At 37.1% G+C, this 21,792-nt stretch overlaps 1 protein-coding gene across 1 annotated transcript in view; it reads right to left on the bottom strand.

The window, feature by feature from the left end:
• Nucleotides 1-20,757, bottom strand: part of LOC149800942 (long-chain fatty acid transport protein 2-like) — a 31,427-nt gene extending 10,670 nt beyond the window's left edge. Inside the window, exons 1-5 of the mRNA XM_089955012.1 lie at nucleotides 20,374-20,757; nucleotides 12,324-12,434; nucleotides 11,760-11,972; nucleotides 9,178-9,336; nucleotides 8,639-8,763 (exon numbers count right to left, since the gene is read on the bottom strand). Of these exons, the coding sequence (XP_089811138.1) occupies nucleotides 8,639-8,763; nucleotides 9,178-9,336; nucleotides 11,760-11,972; nucleotides 12,324-12,434; nucleotides 20,374-20,740 (975 nt within the window). The 5' untranslated portion in view covers nucleotides 20,741-20,757. The remainder of the gene's footprint in view (nucleotides 1-8,638; nucleotides 8,764-9,177; nucleotides 9,337-11,759; nucleotides 11,973-12,323; nucleotides 12,435-20,373) is intronic.
• Between the last annotated feature and the right edge of the window lie 1,035 nt (nucleotides 20,758-21,792).

Below are 21,792 nucleotides of genomic sequence, written 5' to 3'. Positions count from 1 at the left end.
AAATAAACCTTCAACAGGTAAAATTGTATTGGTATGTTTACGCTAACTGTACTTTGACCACCACAACTGTACTTTGTGCACCATGAAAGATAACATGAGATTCTCGTGGTAATTCGTTTTCCAAATGATAATAATAATAATAATGATAATAATAATGAGGACTTTGCACAGCGCCTAACCTTTAGGAGCTCTAAGCGCTTTACAACATTAGACAACGCCTATAACATAAAAATATATATAATGATATTATTACAACAAAAAAACACCATGAAATTAGAAAACATAAAAAACATGCTGAAAATATTTAAGATATGAAACATTATTAGGTCTTTAAGTTTTTTCTTGTAGTCGAAGTAAGTGAGTTTTAAGAGCAGTCTTGAATGAAATCACTGTGTCTTTGTGTCTAAGTTCAGTGGGCAATTCATTCCACGTTGCTGGGCATTGGTATGCAAAAGAACGTTGTCCATATGACTTCGTTTTCATTGTGGGAATAATAAGTATACGAACTGTCAGATAATGAGCATAAGTATCTTGCTCGTGTGTACACATGGATGAGGTCGGATAGGTATGTTGGACTGGAGTCCGTCAGTGAAACGTAGCACAGAGAACAAATTTTGTGTTTGATTCTGGATCGAATAGATAGCCAGCATAGGGTACAGAGCAGCGAGGAGGTGTGTTCTGATCGTGGTACTCTAAGTATGATCCGACCAACTGTGTTTTGAACTTATTGGAGTTTCTGAAGCAGATATTGAGATGAACCAGACAGAATTGAGTTACAATAGTCCAGTCTTGAAAGTACTAATGAACACACAAGTGTTTAGTGGCATCAACAAAAACATATTTGCGAATGGAGCTGATGCGTCTCAGCTCAAGATATGCAGTCTTGCATATGTTCATGACATGTTGGTGCAATGTGAGAGTACTGTTCAGAGTGACACATAGGTTTCGTACTGACTGGGTTAATTTAATTTTGGTGTTGCTGATATTTATTGTTTGAGGTAAAAGATGTGACTGAGAAAGTCTTTGAGTTGTGATCAGAATGGCCTCAGCTTTATCATCATTCATCTGCAACTTGTTGCATGTCATCCATAATTTTACAACAGAAATGCACCTTCAGTTGGGTGGCTAGATTTGCATATTTGGGTGTCGTCAGCGTACAGTTGGTGAGACACTGCATGATGATATATGACACTTGAGAGCGACTGAGTGTATGGAATGAAGAGAACAGATCAAAGAAGAGACCCATGTGGAACACCACAACATAGATTAACTTGGCTCTGGGCTGGAGTATATTTCATTTACAGATACAATTTGTGTCCTGTTAACCAAGTAGGATTTGAACCAAAGTAAGGCTGCATCAACATGCCAAATACATGCTGGAGACGGTGAAGTAATATATCATGGTCTATTGTGTCAAATGCTGCAGACAAATCAAGGAGGGCGAGGACTGTAATGTATCAGCTATCCAGAGCAGAGGGAATGTCATTAACTACGTTTAGAAGAGTAGTTTCAGTACTGTGGCAAGGACAATATACAGATTGTACATTGCTAAAAAGACTGTTTGAATTCAGATGAGATACACAAGCTAGGACAAAACAACCTGTTCTAAGAGTTTTAATATGAATGGGAGATTATAAACTGAGCGGTATTTCTTTACATCGTTATGGTCGAGTGTTGGTTTCTTCAGCAGAGGCTTTACAATGGCAGTTTTTAAAACTGATGGGGATTCCCCAGATGAGAGAGAGATATTAATAACATCAATTAGCGAAGGCATTACTGGATCTAACCACTCAAGCAGCAGTGTTTTTGGAATTGGATCAAGTTCACATGACTTTAGTACACTCTTCATCATGATCGTACGTACGAAATCCATATAAACAGGTTCAAAAGCTGCTAACGGTTGCCGCTCAAATTCTGTATCCCAACTGTATGGTGACGACTGGTCAATTGAAATTGTTTTGTCAAGCTTATCTCTAATGGTTTGAACTTTGTTACGGAAGACATTTGCAAACAGGTCCTTAATGTCGACTAGAGCGAAGGTAGTTGAAGGTGCTGTAGATTTGTTGCTTGAAATTAGTTTGTTAGTAATCTCAAACAGCACTCTTCAGCTGAAACTTTCCATGATCTTAACACTGTAGTGGTCTGATTTCGCTGCATGGACTATGTGACGTTGTTTTTAGCGGCTTCGTATATTTGCTTATGAATAGTGAGTCTGGTGGAAAGCCAAAGCCTCTCAGCTTTACGGCGGTATCGTAGCAGTGCGAAGCTGGTCCCTAACACTACTATACCATGGCGAACACTTTTGAATTGATACTCTGCACTTGATGGCTGGTGCATGTTTGTCGAGCAATGAACGCAGGCAGTTATCGAGTTGTTCTGCTGTAGGAGGTAAGCAAGTTGTTCGGTTTGCTTGGATGTCATGCATTAGGTTGGTTCTATTTATCATATGGAGGTTTCTCTTAGTAGCAAATAAAGGTGGAGGGTTAGGGATGGATACGTCAAGGTGGCATATAGTGCAGAGGTGATCTGATGCAAGTTCGTGGGATACCAGGGAGGACAGAAGAATATTATCATCAGGTCTATGAAGAATCCAGTCTAAAATGTGACCATGTTTATGGGTGGGTTGATTAACTGACTGTTTGAGGTTGAAAACAATAATGGAATCTAGGAGTTTTTATGTGTTTACGTTTCCGGGATAGTCAAAGTGAAAGTTGAAATCTCCAAGAATACAGTCAAAGTCAAAGTTGAAATCTCCAAGAATAATCAGGTTGCCACCTATCGAATTTCCATACTCCAGGGGATTCGGAAACTGCTCCAAAAAGAGAGGTTCGGTCGGTTTGTTTTTTCAACTAGGAGGAGGGCGGTATAGGCAGAAAAAAATGGACTGACCTTTGCTCCAGTGTGATTGTTGTTTGGTCTATTTCAAAAGATGTTTGGTTGAAATTGATAGTTGTGGTGTGGTTAGGACGTTTGATCATGGAGTATTTTGTGATGACAGCAATTCAACCTCCGCGAGAATGGCGGAGTAACTACTTGCTGGAGTAACCGGTGGGTGTTAGATCCGCTCACTTGGGCTGATCGCCTGATGTCTTAGCCATGTTTCTGTCAGGAAAAAGGCGTTGATATTCTGATTGTTGATAAAATTAATTATTTCTGTTCGCTTTTCCGGTGGTTCTATTGATTGGGCATTGAATAATGCAATGTACAGAGGTATCTCTTGGATAGTTGAAACAAAGTTTGTAGATTTAATAGGGATTTGAATTAGGTTATCTATATTAACGGTCGAATCTTAAATTGTTGAGCCGGAAAGGGTATAAGGGAGATAACTGGAATCGTTCTTTCTGTTCTACGCCGGCCAGCTTTGAAACAACGTTTCTTTTGTCGCTTCTGTTTACATTTAAGTAATGATGAATGAAGCCCCAGTTCGTTTAGTCTAGAGCACAATGTGGTGTGTAGAGCCATGGAGTGGTTAATTAATGAGGTCCATCATAGCATAAACGAGTTGACTGGCGAGTATCATGTGATGACGGTTTGTTCAACAACAAAGGAAGTTGTAGCAGTGGAGCAAGACAGCAGAGAAAACGTCTAATTGTTCTCATTTCCAAAACAAGGAGATGAAGAAGCACATACGAACTGAACAGTCAATGCATGATGTACACAATAACGTAGACGAAGACAGACAATAAGCACATATATCATGAAAAACGGCAAAAGAAACGGAACGGCTGTTTCAAACCGATGAAGCGATAGTCGCCATCTTTACAGCACATTAAATAACGCTTGCTGTGCCATATCTGGATGTTTTAGGATACTTTATTGAATGTATCCCATATTTACTACGATCTGTTTACGTTTCCAAATAAGGCAGCAATGTCCTTATATGGCACACTAACACAACGAGGCTGCAAACGAAAATAGTTATCCGTTGAATTAATATGGCTGACGATTTAAATGTAACTATCGGGTAAAGAAGGTAAACAATATTTACACGTACTTTGATAGTGATACACAGTAAGTCTGGTAATATATATAAAAACTATGATATATCTTTCAATATGAGTAGTGAACATGTTCAAAAGTTATGATAGTCGACTGAAAAGGCGCCGGATGAGAATCACTCCCAGCTGTTAAGTTGATACACATAGCCTCTTGATAGTACCCCGTCCACGAAGCAGAGCTGATAATATTAGTATAAATATCAGTCTGCTAAAAACATGGCAAAAACTGCATCACCTCGCGAAATGATTACAAACACATACACTTTGTCTCGACCCGCCAAGTCTGGAAATAAAGGTAAAATTGTGCCTTCCAGCAGATGGCTTAAATCAAACGGATACATTATGATCTTATCCCAAGAGTAAGTAATGACATCATCCAGGTAATGGAGAAATAATTTGCATTCCGTCATATAATCACATATGACTATCTCAAGCTCAGTTAATCCAGAAACAACATAACAGACTGATATAAATTTTACTTCCATTTACTTTTAAGATGACATATGGAATGCTTTGCTTTTATTATCAAACTTCTCGAACCCCTGCCCTGGTCTGGTCTTCCATCCCATAGCGACGAAACCTGAAGAGAGCCTGATGACTCTAGCTATCACTCAGAACATCCGCGACACTTTCCAATGCGGATTAAATAACTTCTACTGATGACATCATCCCTGGCATTCAACCAATAAAACACCTCTATCAGACTCATTTGAGGTGGTGAGTGTCTGAAGTTTTATGTTTTTAGACCTTTTTCTTTAATAGCAGAGAAAAATCCTTGTAGCCTGCTATTTTGTTTTAAAACTAAATAATTATAACCAATAACATGTCGAAATATGTTAGCAAGATTCATTTGCAGAAATTATATGAGGACGAAATTAGACACTTGTAAGGCAAGATGAAGGATAATATCTGAGTAAGCAAACTGGTATTACCTACCGGAACTGGGTGTCAAGCCGGATGTAGCTCGTATGTAGAAATTATAAATTCCCTAAAAGAGACTCAGGGGTGATCGTAGTGATACTTCGCAAAATAGTAAGATTTTGGCGGATGAATATCTGGTTAAGTATGCGATAAAGGATTCTTATAGAATGATAGGTGCTGGAGATAACCCTGTGCGACGGGAGCTGTGGAAATATGCGTTTACATTTATGTATGGTTTTTAGTGTGACCCGTTCTCCTATCTTGCGTCACATTTCTTTATTCCTTTGTAGTCTCATACATAAAACAATAATTGCTTTAGATATTTCGTTTTTGCACTCATTCAAGTAAAATTTCAACTTTCTTTGTAAGTTTCATCTTATCCATGAATTATTGTGTGTTTTTAATTTGTTACGGGAAACGTTGTTCTTAGTTGGAAGAAATTATGCCTAACACTTTTGCTTTTCCTATATATGTTTGCGGCAAACACAAAACAAAAACAATCAATCAAATACATTCGCTTTTAATATTTTGATATCGCTGCAACATTATAAGGGAAAAATCAATTACATCATTCGGTTTAAATAACCTTAATTTATTGCTTACTTATGAAATCATCTAGTCATTTTAAAGTCAACTAAATTACGAGATAATTACAACCACATCGAAGTTCAAACCGACCATTACGCTGGTCTACAACCAAATTGCTTCCGAAATAAATATAGTCACACTTTACTAATTCTGGGTCATTGAGAACGACATTGATGCTTACAATTGTTGATTGTCTCTAGTTTTAAAGATATGATACTGGGTCAGTATATACGACCCTTGAGTTGAGAATGGCGGAGGATAAGGGAATTAAAAAGGGAGGGGATCTCAAGTTACACCAGAAATGAATAAAATACATCTATGAATGGATCTATGAATAAATCTATCACTGGGTTTGGTCAGTACTTGCATTTTAAGCAAAACAATTTATGATGCAATCTGAAGCTGGTATTGCGTCATACATGATATGAATTGCATCATGTTATTCCTAGAAGTCATGGATAATACAATTGTAAAGAAGCGTACGTCACTCTGCTGAACAAATTGCCCTATATGAACCCTTAGAAATCATAGTGTCGAACTCTCTTATTTGTCAGTGTTTGATTTTGCAAAGGGACACACTTCCGTTTACCCAATGTGAGCACAGATGTCTTGCACTTGTGTGAACAATGCAAATAACTTCTGCTATGATTGTGTTCGCAAAAGTGCAGTATAACCATTATGATTAAGAATGCCTATCACCTTCATTTTGGCTGCGAAATTGGACATCAGGACAAAATGTGGGCACCACACATATGCTGCAACACTTGTGCAACAAATCTTCTCCAGTGGTTGAAAGGAAAAGGAAATATATGCCTTTCGCAGTGCCAATGATTTGGAGAGGGCCAACATATCATATCAGCAATGGTTACATCAGCATGGCGCCTCCACTTGGGAAAGGTGTTTCAAAGAAGAAAAAGTGGACTGTGCATGACCCAAAAACATCTCATCAGCTATATGCATGGTACCCCAGAGAGATGGACTGTCGGTTCCTGTTGCATCATTCTCACTTGAGTCAGAAGAGGAATGTAAAGAGGATGCAACTTCTAGTCCTGAACCTTCAATTTCACATGACCCATATTTTCTCCCATCCTCCACCTCATAACACAAGGTGAACTGAATGACCTTGTCAGAGATTTATAACTATCCAAGAGTAATGGATAGCTGTTTGGCTCGAGGCTACAACAGTGAATCCCCTGGCAAATGATGTTAGGGTTTCCGTGTTCCGTGACAGTCAAAAGGATCTTGTCCCATCTTTCTGCATGGAAGGTGATCTTGTAGCCTGTAACAACATCGAGGGTGTGATGGCAGCCCTTAACATCTTTCATGACATCTATAAAGTTACTCTGAGTTAACAGCAACCATGGAAAGAGATCGAGTACGCTCTAATAAATGTCAATAGTGGCCACTTTGGACTGCCCTCGAGCCTGGGCTTGATTTATCAAGATAATTTCAAGGACGTAACACTGACTCAATGAAGTACCATCACAGTAGCAAAACTACGATTGAACTTTATGAGTGTCACAATAGCAAGGTACTATAATTGGGGCTACTAAAACTGGAATATACCTTATATGTTTGTATTCAACACTTGCAGGAATACCATTACAAATTAATTGTGGACGCATTGTATTGACGGCAGAAGCGCCGTCGAATGTTATCTTTAAGAGGATATTTTCTTCACTCATCAAGCTGGATATTCGTCTGCCGAAACCTTATCAATCTGAGGACAATCAGTTGGATTGTCTTTGAGCCTCTTGCAGGTACTCGATTCATATCAAGGGCGGACGTGTGATATAATAAAACAAATATGACTTTATAATGTACATGAATTTAGGTTATTAACTTATTTGGTCTTTCAAATTTCTTCAGAACATAAATTACATTTGTCAAAGGAGTCAACTTGCATGCAGCGTTTCCATCATTCATTTAACTTTCCTTAGTACAAATTTTATATTACCGTCTTGTGCACTAAAACTTAAAACCAAGGCCTGGTTTGGCTTTCCACTTCATGGCGATGAAAGCCGACACCTAGCGGGAAGCTCAAACTAAATTTTCTCCTGTGACCAGCAAACTACCCCAATTAAACATATGTCTGACAACAAAAAAGGCTTTATTGTCTAACAATCTGGACCACTGGACCATTAAATTGTTTTCTAAATATTAAATGTTTAAACCTATTTTTTCAAAGAAATAAACACAAAATCTTTACTAAATAAGATAGCAAAAACCTTTTGTAAGCATGATTGTGAAACCATTAATACATCAAAATTAAAAAATTCCTACTCTCACACAGGCATCGTTAGTAGACTCATCACTCAGTAGTAATGAAAGTTATTAAAAATATGCCGCAACAATTAAATTACCATTGAAAATTTGAGTTATTACTAATCTTCTATATGCCAAAGTGAAATCTTATGACACACGATACTCAGCTTACTGTGCCTGCATAAAAATCTTTTGCCGGTGTTCGGATACGTTACAATAGCTAATAGAATACATCCTGCTAACTTCATACTGCCAAGAATTATGGTTAAGAGATCCTTTATCCAGCTTGGACAATAAACTGTTCAGCTCTGCTCTCTAAAATCATATTGTACAGTTTACTGAAGTAAATCGTTCACACTAGGAATTTAATTACACATGTTAGGGCGTTGGCCCCCACATTAACTTTATTCCCATTGGTGTTCATTGTGGAAATGAATCGCAGGGACCTGGAAGTTAAATAATTCCATAATTCCGTACAAGTAAAATCTATACCACCGTGTGAATAAGCAATATATGATCGACTGGAAATACGTGCGCTATCGTCAGGAACAGATTGTAACGAAGACAATTTTAGGAACACAATGAAGCAATTAAAATGTACTGTACCAAATGCATGATATTTAAAACAGTAATCTTTAACAAATATTCTCATACATTGGTAGGGCTCAAAATCGCGCAAGTCTTTGTTGCACGTCATTTCGATCTGGAATTTAAGAAGCCGATCTCATTCTTTATCAGAACCGAAAGCAAAAGTAAACCAGATGAAACGGACGGACGCTTGAAAGGACAAACGATGATAATACCACGGACATAGTGGGTTATAAAAAATGCAACAAACGGAAAATAAAATTCATTTGATATGCTACCTGTGGCAAGGCCAATAGATAACGAAGCATTTCCCCAACATACTGGATATACGTAACGTCGTTCTTTCGCACATCTTCCCAGAAGTGGCGTGCCGAGAATTTTCTACGCAGTACCATTGTGCCACCTGTAATTTTTAGAAGATATAAAGACACACGTAAATAGTTTGTGGAAAATGTTTATAAAATTGCTAACAACTATCTTTCGTCGGAATAAATCTCAATTTGCCCCCTTACATCAAAACGAGATATTCCATATTCAATAGACACCAGGAAAACAACTTAAAAAATTAACCATTTAGTGAAAATGAAGAACTTAAATACTGTAGTCTCTCTAGTATTTGCACATTACAGTTGTATAACAAGAAAATAGTCGTGATACTATCTCAGTACATCTAAATCAAAATTACACATCGAAGCGTTTAATGTTTTATTAAAAACAGCAAATATACTTGGTTTTTTTGTCTATTTGCTTGAGTTTGGGTATGTGCATTAAAGGTTCTAAAGATTAGATTGTAATAGCCTTCAGAAAATTCACCTACCTGCCGTTATGGTTCCCATGAGACCGAGTCCCCCTGCCATAGTGTGATATAGAGGAGGGGCAGAGTACACGATATCTTTCTCCCTGAAGCCTATGAGTAGGAGTGCTGCAGCAAACGAGAAAACCTTCCTGTGTCTAACAATCACAGGCTTTGGAAGCCCTGAAGTAAATAAGAAGAAAAATCTGATTATCCATATTATTTTATGGAAACGATCATTGTCTTAGAATATTTTCAGGATCAATGATTCGAAATGATAAATACAGAAGAACTCGTTTTATTGGTTCTTTTAAGATGATTTTGAGTAGAGGTGAGGTGGATTTGGTGGTATTAATTACTTCCATATCAAATAGTTGTGAAATAAATCGAAATTATACATATTTAGGAATTGTATGAATATCCAATCACAGCCCCTAAACAGACTGTATCAATGCCATTCGAGTACATTTAATACATCCATATAAATTATAGTATAATCGTCTGAAGAGATGGAATGGATAAGTCTGTACTATGATGACATAATTAGGGAAGATGTCATGTTCCTTTCATACATTGAGTTCATACAAAATAATTAATATAAATAATACTTTTGTAGAATTCTATGGATTTTCTGACACAATACCAGGATCTTGGAAAACACTGTTAGATATACCACGTAATTAGAATCCCCACTACATGGAAATATAATTCTTTTTAGCTAAGATGATTACATGGAAAATCAGTTTACACGTTACATCTGAGGAAAATAAAGAGACTTCCAGTTCAAATGGAACATAAATGGAAATATATTTTAAATAAAAAATATTGACACGTAGATTGGGAGTCCATATTTTTGTATTTCCTTATGTATTATTGAGAATACAGAACTTCGTGGTTTTTAATACAAAGTTCTCCATACTAAGAGCGGATTGTCGGGGCTCCAAGTTACGAGTAAAGTTCGACGAAAACTTCTAATTGGCGAGTAAATTGTGCATAACTGTCTATGGCTGGTGTTAAAAAAGACCACAAGCTCTTTAATATCACTCACGTAGACTCGTATCGTTGCTTACAATTTACCTAGTAGTAATACAGTCAGCGTTCTACCCGTTTATCTCGACATCATCAGGCCCGAGGTAATATTGTCAATATAGACGTATGTCAAGACAAGTGTTGGGTGGTAAACACAGTCTGATTAAAATCAGATTTCCACTGTCGTACGTGGGGATATAACAGCGGTCGCTTAGGGATCATATTCTGCAGACCTTATTAATTACCATAATCTCTAATTTTATCAGCCAGTCAGGTGAAGTTTTTATCTTTGCGTTTGGGAGACAAAGCAGTATGATTGAAGAGCGTAAATGTGTGCCGAACGATCTGATTCACTTTCAGATTTCAGCAAGCTGCATTTCCATTGTCCAGTATACATTTCCATTGTCCAGTATACATTGCCATCGTCCAGTATGCATTTCCTTTGTCCAGTATATTAGTCCTAGATGAAGCCATGATTGCTTACAATAAAAAATCTCTGAGTTATCGTGCAATGTTTGCAATAAAGCCGAAAATACTCAACTCCATTTATTGTTTGGATTTAATTGAAACAGTGATGTATTGTTCATATAGACAAATATTATATTGAGTTAGATTTAACATAATATGTGATATTATTTGGAACTAAAACTTTCTCAGAACAAGAAATCATTAATATATGCTTAAATCTAATAAAACGTATACCTACATAGAATAAAAGAATTAAAAAATGCAGTCCAAATCTTGTGGCTTGAATGGAACAAATAAAATTTAATAAACATGTAGAACTGTATTATACATACTTGTACTCCTCGGCAAGGGGAGAAACGTAAGAGGCGACAAAAAATTAAAGCAGCAAAGACGACTATTCCATTATGATATATGTATTTCTGCAAGTATACGCCTGTGTAACGTGTACATGTTATACATGTATACACTCTATGTTAAAAACTAACAACATACTTTGTACTTGTATATGTCTATGACTTGACCCAATTAAAACAGTTACACTTACTATTTGAAACATATCAATTACTTTTTATTACTTGCTTCAAATAGTAATGTCCTTCGCAAGAATATACTTTTCATTTTGCTATTAGTATAGGTAAAAGATAATAGCAAAATGTTCCTGAAATGTCCGAAAATAAATATATATTGTACAAGTATCCAATATTGTAAACTTCTAACAATGTATCCTAAAGCAATGTCATGGGGGGGGGGGGTCAATGCAGAAAACTGAATGACATATTTATCGCAAATATAGTCTAACCTTGTCTGTAAACTTTTCATATGTATCAATTTCCATATGCTGGGGAGCCGTGATAGTTTAGTTGGCGAAGCTTCTGACTCGTAATAGAAATGGTTTAGTGTTCAATACTCGTCCATACCAGCCCGAGTCAGCTGCCTCGATGTGTCCTTGGGAAATGCATATAGTTCCCATTTTATAGGGGTGATATAGCCAAGTATGTGCTGCGAGTGCCTCTGAAATGAAACACCCAAGTGCTCTCTAGTTGACGAGAAAGCTTAAAGTCCAATACTAAATTGAAAAACTGACTTTAAAGCCATGGCATGAAGTGTACCTGTTGTTCCAGATGTAAAGATGAAGCAACTGGTGGTTTCATATGTAAGGCCCTCTCGTGCAGACTTTGTAAATTGTGATGGCAAGGCTGCCAAAAGCAGATCGTCCCAAGGGAGGTAGTCTCCACTGTGCCTCATATCCTTACCCTGCACGTACACTGGAGTCTCAGAAATTTCGTTTCTAATTTCATCAACAGCAAGGAATATTTCTTCATCTATAAAAAAACAACGTCTACATTAAATACTATCGTGTGAACAAGGATATTCTGAACAGTATTCACACTACTCGGAGCTCTGACTTTTGAAATAACTATTTTCTGACATTTTCGACTGACATATAATAGTAAATTGCTCTAACAATTAAGGATGCAAGCTGAGATTTATAATAGCCGACGAAGATATACTTGAAAACTATATATTCAGTTATATCGCACGGCATAAGCCTGTCAGCGAAAACATGTATACGGTTGTGTTCGTGTATGGCTTGGATCAGAATCTGCTATAGTTGCAGTATGGCATCGATTTATGAACTCAGCAAGAAGCTTGAATGAGTAAATCATAGTTACCTTTTCCAAGAATCAAAACTTTGGCATCACATGACTTGAGTGAGTGAACTAGCGCCTTCTTTTTAATGTTGTAGTTAATGAAGGCTACAGCTATTCCAAGTTTCTGCAGACCTGTCGTATGAAGGAAGGATAGTTTTAATCATACGGATTATATAAGAATCGTGGGCTTTAGCGACAATGCTTAACCTTGGTCTATATGTAAATATAATTATTATCTGTAGAATTGATCAGAAACATGTGTTCCACTGCCTAATATAAAAGTAATACCTAACTTAATCCATGGGTTCTAACGCTTCAGCGGTGAATTCTATCGCTTCAAAAGCCAACAAATGTGTCCCGTATAAATTAATTAATTCTAACCATTCAACATTGAAAGATTTTGAACCTAATACTTCAGTTAATTCTAACACTTCAACGTTGAATTCTAAGAAGTCAATAATATAAGATTTTGTCCATAAAATGTCAGTGAGTTTTAGAGCTTCAAGAATGCAAAGGTTTGTAGCTAATAAATCAAGTAGTTTTGCTGTTACCACATTAGAAGAGGTTGGATAAAATACACCAAAACCTTTTGTTTTCCTTAACAGTGAAACATTTTAGAGTTAATAACTCAATTTTAACTCTTCAACATTGAGTACTAGTCAGTTCACGTATTTAGCCCCTGCTGAAGACTCATGACGCACAGAACAATAAATTTGGTCCATATAAAGGATGTTACACTTCTGCAAACAAATTACCACTTGATATCAAATTGTACTTTAGTGAACGATCCTTTTTTGGATTCAAATATATACTTTTATACTCTGTTGAGATAGAGAGATCAGAGTCTGCGAAATTAGGGTAGTGTCCCGTGTTACTTTTGCCAGCACATGTCATCTCAGCGCTAGCAATTGTGTAACACTGGTTTGCGTCGTGAAATTCAACATCACTAATAAAATTCATGTTTCCACATGTTTGCAAACAGTTTCAATACTTGTTCAACTGTACTTAGTGTTTTCTAATTATGAAGTTTGTATATGTCTCCTTTGCTTTTGAGAAGATCCAGGTAAAAATCGCATAGAATCCAGGAAAATATTGCATCATCAAAAGTTGCAAAGTATGTAGGTTGTTTCTCGTTTAAATAACCTCCAGTAAATTAACGATCTTTTGTTTCATTTAGGGTATTTTCAGAGAAACGTTTGGTTCTTTCCTTGAGAATAGAATTCCCTCTTCTGAACGGGAAGCAAACTGTTTGGCCGTATTAACAAAATAGTTTGGGGCCCCTAGTGGCCGAGTGGTCTAAAGCGCTCTCCGTTACGGATCACTGCCATCTCACCTCTGTCTGGGGTCCCCGAGTGGCCGAGTGGTCTAAAGCGCTCACCGTTACGGATCACTGCCATCTCACCTCTTTCTGCGTCGGTTCGAGTCTCGGATTCGGCTAATGTGGTTATGTGAGAAAGCTTGCCAGTAGCTTCTCGTGGGTCGGTGGTTCTTTCCGGGATTTTCCCGGGTTCTTCCTCCACCATTAATACTGGCCGCCATGTATAGCCTATCGTGTGCTGACAAATGGCGTTAAACCCTACAACAACAACAAAATATAAAGTATGTAAAACAAAAGGTAACAAACATATCTTGCAAGGAAAACCAATGTATTCAAAAAGAATTAGAAAAATAATTTAATAGTATAGCGCATAGAGTACGTGAAGAAGAAGAAGAGAAAAAACCAAATATAATATAAAAAAAAACGTACTCGAAAGCACACACACACACACACACACACACACACACACACATGCACAACACATAGCGACGAAGAAGAAAAAAACCAAAATATAATATCCACACAGAGGGAAACGGGGGAAAAACTCAAATATGCTATCTACACAAACGTATACTAACGCATACAATCCCCACATATAATATCCACACAAACGTACGCGAACGCATATAAACTCACACTTTACTATCCACACAAACGTATGCGAACGCATACAAACACACACACATATACACACACCACAGAGGAAAGAAGATAAAACAAACCCAACATATATTATCCACACAGAGGGAAGACGAAAAAACCCGCAATATCTACTATCCACACAAACGTACGCGAATGCATACAAACCCTAAAATCTACTATCTACAGAAAAGTACGCGAATGCATACAAACACACACTCAGCTATACACAAAGGTACGCGAACACATACAAACCCCAGATATACTATCCACACAAACGTAAGCGAACGCATACAAACAGACGCTCTACTATCCACACAAAGGCATGTGAACGCATACAAACACACAAACAAGGCCGGCGCCAGACCCGGCCAGACTATCTGGCGCCCTAGACATGGTTAGATTCTGGCGCCCCCCCCCCCCCCCCACGAAAATATCAATTTCCAAATTTATAAACAAACAAAAAACAAAAAACAAAAATGCGCCCCCTGAAATCAGCGCCCTAGGCGGCTGCCTAGTTTGCCTATATGGTAGCGCCGCCCCTGCACACAAATACACACAATGTGGATAAGAAGAAAAAAATGGCCCAAATATCTGGGATGACCTACCCTGGAAGAATTGGCCAGAGCCAGAGTTTTCTACTTGGGTGGATTTGGATAATGTCAAGTGCTTTAGTTGCGGTATGTCACTTCACGGGTGGGAGCAGAAAGATTCGGCTTACCCGGCACATGCTCGATGTTCTTCGCATTGTCACTACCTACCATTAGTGGGACGACCTTAGGAATCTCTGGATGGATACTTTACAAGACAACATTTATGGTTTGCCTGAGGAGTTGAGAGAAGGCATATACCGAGAGCTGGTCAACATACAAGTGAAACGCAAACTCAAAATCATTTCTCCATGTTTAAAATATGCTCCTTTCCAAAGTACGAAGACTGCTTATGGGAGGACACTAAGAGACTATAAGAATATTCCACACTGTCCCTAGGACACCATTGTTACCAAAAACATGTTGTACAGGGACTTGTTTATATTCAACGTTTATCGTTTTGATGTGTATTTTATCGCTGTACTTAATCAATGGGCTTTTATGTCTTTTTATCTTTTGTTTTGTTCCATTTTAAACATGTGTTGAAATAAACGTGTCCTGAAAAAAGTACAAAACTCGTGTATTGTTTGTTTTCGTGTCAAAAGTTACATTCCTTGCACTATGGCTACCTCTTCTGTCTCTGCTCCCTCTTCCTCGACTTGCAAAGTCATCGACGAACACTTCGATCGTGCTAGTTGGGAGGCATTGTATCTGTGCCATCCCTTTAACATGTTAATGGCCGGACCTAACGGTTTAGGCAAAACCGAATTTGTGAAACGTTTGATCGAACACAAACATCATTTAATCGATCGTCCACCTTAACGGATCGTGTGGTGTTACAAAGGATGGCTTTCGGCGTACAGTCTCTTCCGAGAAAGTCAAGGCGATTATATCGTGTAGAAAGAATTCCTGGCGAAGACGACGGGATCGTGTCTGACCCCAGTCAAACCCATCTAGTCATCTTCGACGACAGGTTAAGAGAAGACGAAGACGACATTAAACTGTGAATTACTCGCAAAGGACATCGTCGCAATGCCAGTGTCATTTACATCACCAAGAATTTATTTCAACAAAGTAAAGTCGTTCGCACCATCAGTCTCAATGCTCATTACATGGTCTTGTTTCAAAGTCCTAAAGTTAAATCGCAAGTGCAAGTCTTAGCTAAACAGTTAGGAACGCCTTGGCTGACTCGTGCGTACGACGATGCCACTCCAAACCACACGCATATTTACTCGTGGATTTAAAAGATACTACCCCCGATTATTTACGATTTCGTACCCATTTGTTTCACCACTGGTGCCAAGACGGAGGGCCTGTCGTGTACACGTCTCCTTCGTCGTCGTCTTGACATATATATATATATATATATATATATATATATATATATATATATATATATATATGTGTGTGTGTGTGTGTGAGTGTGTGTGTATTTGTATGCATTCGCGTAAGTTTGTGTGGATAGTAGAGTGTTTTTTTCCCATTCCCTTCTGTGTGGATAGTAGAGTGTGTGTTTATATGCGTTCCCGTATGTCTGTGTGGATAGTATAATTGGGGGGTTTTATGTGTTCGTATACGTTTGTGTGGATAGTATATTTGGGGTATGCTTTTCTTCCTCTTCCCTCTGTGTGGATAGAATATATTGGATTCGTTTTTTCTTCTTCCCTCTGTGATGTCTGTGTGTTTGTTTTTTGTGTGGGGGGTGGGGGTGGGGTGTATTTGTGTGTTTGTTTGCGTTCGTGTGGATAGCAGAGTGTGGTGATTTTCCCTTCCCTTCTGTGTGAATAGTAAAGATTGTGTTTGTTTGCGTTCGGGTTCGTTTGTGCGGATAGTATATTGAGGGTTTGTATGCATTCGCGCACGTTTGTGTGAATAGTATATTTGGGGTATGTTTTTTCCTCTTCTCCTTGTGTGGATACTATATTTTGGGTTTGTTTTATATTCTCCCCTCTGTGGTGTGTGTGTGTGTGTGTGTGTGTGTGTGTGTGTGTGTTTGTTTGTATGCGTTCGCGTACGTTTGTGGGGATAGTATATTTGGTTTGTTTTTCTTCTTCCCGTGTGTGGATAGTATATGTGGGGTTTGTATGCGTTCGCATACGTTTGCGTGGATAGTATATTTGGCTTTTTTTTTTCCTCTTCCCTCTGTGCGTATTAGTATATTTTGGATTTGTATGAAAATAGAAGAAACCCAAAGACTCTTTTTAAGGATCACTCATATGCCTCGAAAAGATTTGCTTTCTTGGCCAAATGTATTTGAGTCGGTTGTAAAGTTGTTTGTGTAATAGACTGAGCTCACCAATATATGTCTATGTGTTATTTATATATGTGTCTCTACTGTATTTGTCTCTACCTAGAGTAGCCCAGGTTGATTTTAAAATTTTTGTCGCTATTCATTACTAACATTATGAACCCTAATATGCAGACGCATATGCCATGGCAGATTAGGATCCTTGTTGTTTGCAGTTTGACTAGACATATAAGCCATTAGATGCAGTACCATTTAAGAAGTCTTTGGTATGACACAGCCGGGGTTCGAACCCGCGACCTCCACATCCGAGGCGGACGCTCTAACCACTTAGGCCACCAGAACGTTATAAATTTCATAAAAGGAAATTGTAAATAAAATGGCATAAAAACACTCAATTTAAAAAGTCCATTATTAAATGTATTAAAACATTTATATATTTTCATAATGTTAATTTTTTTCAGCATATATTTTGCAAAAATCAATAGCTCATTCTTACTGATGTAACAAATATCTCTAAACATACCACTTAGAACAAGGCTTTTTAATTCTATTTTAGAAACAGACATCTTTTCTTTAGTCTTATATATATATATATATATATATATATATATATATATATATATATATATATATATATATATATATATAATTTTTGGTTAATCCGGTTGTAAGTGGATTGAACTGAGAAATATCCGGAAACTGCTATAGTCCAAATTTATCTAAGCGTTTGAGTAACTTAAATTTAAACCCCAACCCACGCCGACTACCGAACACGTGACTTGACAACCTCTTAACCTCCGACAAACATTCTGTGAAAATGGCGGGCGTGATAACATTAAAAGATATACCAGACGATATTGGTGAGCAATATTTGCCATATGAAACAACATTGAGACAGAGACAGAAAGCGAGAAAATTTATCCATCGCTTGCACTTCCCTAAGTTACGTCGGTATGAGGAGAACTCGCCCCATGGAGAACTCGCCCCCACGTATCTGGAGAAGTCGCCCCAGAGTGGTTGGAGAAGTCGCCCCAGTTGGTTGGAGAAATCATCCCAAAACTTGTCACCCAAGTGACCTTATTTTATAACAGAATTAAGTCATCTTTTACGTGATTCATATTTATAGTTTTATATATACGCGATCACAAAAGAGATATTAACTAAATTAAGCAATATCATAGTAATATTTATAAGGACGAAATTAAGTCTGTATATAACCTAATGAATGACGACAGTATAGTGATTAAAAAGGATGATAAGTCAAAAACTATTATTATTGTGAATCAAGATGATTATGTTAAAGAAGTTGAACGTCAATTAGAAATTAAAGGCATACAACCTAAGTAAAAACGAAAAAAATTATATAGTTCTTTTTTCAGTTCATAATTACTTATTTAGATTAATAATTATGATTCGTGTTCTTACCGAGGCCGAAATCAGGCTAGTATCGGAAATTTTGTGATAAAAAACGCGATTCTTCATTATTGTCTGGCAATGAGATCGCTAAAAATAATAATTCTGTGTATGAGGAATTTGATATTTTCCCTTTTAACATACGCACCCCTCAACTCTATATATTACTCAAAACTCGTACAAATTCTGACCATAATTTACCTTTAAATTTTCCAGGACGACCCATTATATCAGGTTGTAATTCATATACTGAAAACCTATCCAAATTTATTGATAGTGTTTTACAACCTTTAATGAAACCACTTCCTTCATACATTAAAGATACAACTACTTTCATTACAAAGTCGAAGTCTATTCCACATCTATCTGATAATTTTTATCCTGGTATCATTAGATGTAACATCACTATATACCAACATTCCGCATGCAGATGGTATTGAAGCGTGCAAATATTTTCTTGATAACAATCCTAATAATAGCACACTACCTAGCGAAGATATTTGTAAAATAATAAAACTTATCTTGGCAAATAATTATTTTCAAGTTAATAATACGAATTACATACAGATAATGTGTATTAATATGGCTCCTGTATACTCTTCCCTTTCAAGGGTGAATTAGAAAAGGATTTTATTCAAAACGAAAAGTGTAATCCATCTCTTTGGTTCAGATTTTTAGATGACATATATATGATCTAGAAGCATTCAACTGAAGAACTGAGAAAAAAAAATTATCGATCGCTTAAATCATTTTCACCCGACGATTAAATTTACTTATACTGCATCTAATACGCATGTTTCGTTTTTAGAGGTAAATGTAATAAAAACTATTGATAACACTATCTCTGCAAATATTATTAAAATGCATTTAATGATTTGAAGAGCAGAGCAAAAGGGACAGATAACACTTATTTTTCGTTAAGTACAGAAGCGGATTTGATCAAATGGAAAAGTTGAAAAATTGCAAATTTTATAAATTTAATAAGTTATTAAGTTAAAGAAAAACAACAATAAATAAAGCCTTAACCATGTGGCGACATCTCAGAATTACTATATATGATCTTTGGGGCGACTTCTCCAGGCGAAATGGGGCGACTTCTCCGACCACCATGGGGCGACTTCTGACATCTGGGATCAGTTCTCCCAGGGCGAGTTCTCCGCTATTCAGTTACGTCTTGGTTTCGGTAAGGGAATAAACTTAACTCCTCCATTTTGACGATCTGGATAACGACTATCAGAATTGCAAAGCCCCCATTGACACCTCTTCACCATCGTGAATCGAAAAATTGCCGAACCTTTGCTAAATTAGTGAATATATACAATAGCCGAGTCGATATCAACAGAAGCAGCTTGTCGGAGCAAAATGGCGGACGTAAACAGTGCCTGGAGGTGTGTATAACAGCCATCGCTGATTGGTCAATCGAGCAGAATGATCGACAACTGGCGATAGGTCAGTTAAGAGGGCGGTAGATGAATAAGAACCAGATGAATATGAATTGTTGAATAATACGATTTTTGTACTTTCTTTAGAAAAATTTGTAAAATCAGTTCTGGAACAATAATGTTAAAACCGATTGATCTGGTTCATATGAACAAACCTTGAGGGGGTGTACTAATACATAAAATACGAACTATTATTCTCGTGTGCATATCAACAAACCTGTGTGTGTGTGTGTGTACTAATACATACAATTAGACTCATTATTATCGTGTGCATTTGGGGCTTTGAGTCATATACAAATGCTTAGAAAATCAGAGAAGAGTTTCTGACGCCGTTTCCTTACTCTAGCACATGCCATCACCTGTATATTTTAAAACCTTACAGTGAATAAAGTTGAGAACAATTTAACTTAGTGATACTTACCGAGATAAGTCCAAATGAATGCTGGTTCATTGCCTATCATAATTGCTACGGTATCGCCAACCTTCAATCCCCACTGAGACGCAAGGCTTGCCACTCGATTGGCTTGATCATTGACTAGCTCATACGTATAAGACCCATCTTCGAATATGATGAATGGTTTTTTGGGAGTTCTCAGGACATCTTCTTCAAAAAGGTCAACAATCGTCTTTCCATCTGCCATGTGCTTGTTGGTTATCGCTCTGGCTTCATTGGATTTCCTCAAGAATATAATATCGTCGCCAATCCAAGGAAACAAGGTCCGCCACGCTAAAACAGAAGTTCCAACAACCCCAGCTGTTCCAAACAAAACTTTGTCTATTGGGGGCATGGTGATTGTCTGTTAATCAAAATCTACAATGTATAGTGATTAGATATCAATGATTTAGTGCAAACTACACTCAGTCTTATTATGGCGATACTTTTTCAGTTTGAAACCATAACTCCGAATCATAAATATTTTCCAGTTCTGAATTTTAAGTCAGCATCGTGGATATAGTCACTTTCTTTATGGTACAAAATGGCATTCACTTTAATAAATGTGTCGCCCCAATGACATATATGATCAGAGGTTTTGAGTACACGCATGGTTTGTAGTGTAAAAACTTTTAGAGTATGCAGGCACAAATTCTAAACAGCCGATAAATACCTTTATACCTAAAAGACGGACTGGAAACGAGGCGAACTTCCTTCTGCTTTTTATGTTAGAATGTCAAAACAAACTTTACAGGACGTTTTTTTTTATTTAAAATACAGTTGTCTAGCCTTACCACTGAAAACATCATCTTACGGAAAACTGCCAGTGAAATGGATAAATATATATTGCATATCATGCAAGCCTAATTTGAAAGGATATTGCATTTAATGTCGATTTTAAAATTGGAGTAATTTATTATATTTTTTATAAAAACACAGATGAAAGAGATAAGTGTATCGTAATCGGGCTGGACATTTTATTAACATATACATTTTCAACTATGTAGACAACACTGGGAAGAAGGAAAATGATTAACGTATTCATATCCCAAGGTGAAGTGTCCGGGGTTGTGTAGAACGTTCTGCAACAATGTTCAAAAGGAAGAAAAGTGCTAAGAAGACTATAAAGGAAAACTACTTTACTGCGCAAGTCAAATAATATGAATATATTGTTACAATAACAGTATTTGTAATAGTCGTATCTCACAGGTACAGACATAAACATACAGAGAATATAAATAATACATACTCACGATAGATGGCACAGCAGTGAGACCCTGTACTTGTAATTTTTATATTTATATCCAGGTCACTCCTTACAACAAGATCAACAGGGCGTCACGTATACGAACTTAAATCCACTCATAAATATACATGTCGACCTTTTTATATTGCAGGAAGCGGACA

The sequence above is a fragment of the Sinohyriopsis cumingii genome, chromosome 4 (genome assembly GCF_028554795.1).
Source record: "Sinohyriopsis cumingii isolate HCF-2022 chromosome 4, ASM2855479v2, whole genome shotgun sequence".
In the NCBI taxonomy this organism is placed as follows: domain Eukaryota; kingdom Metazoa; phylum Mollusca; class Bivalvia; order Unionida; family Unionidae; genus Sinohyriopsis; species Sinohyriopsis cumingii.
This window is presented reverse-complemented; position numbering and strand designations above follow the sequence as displayed.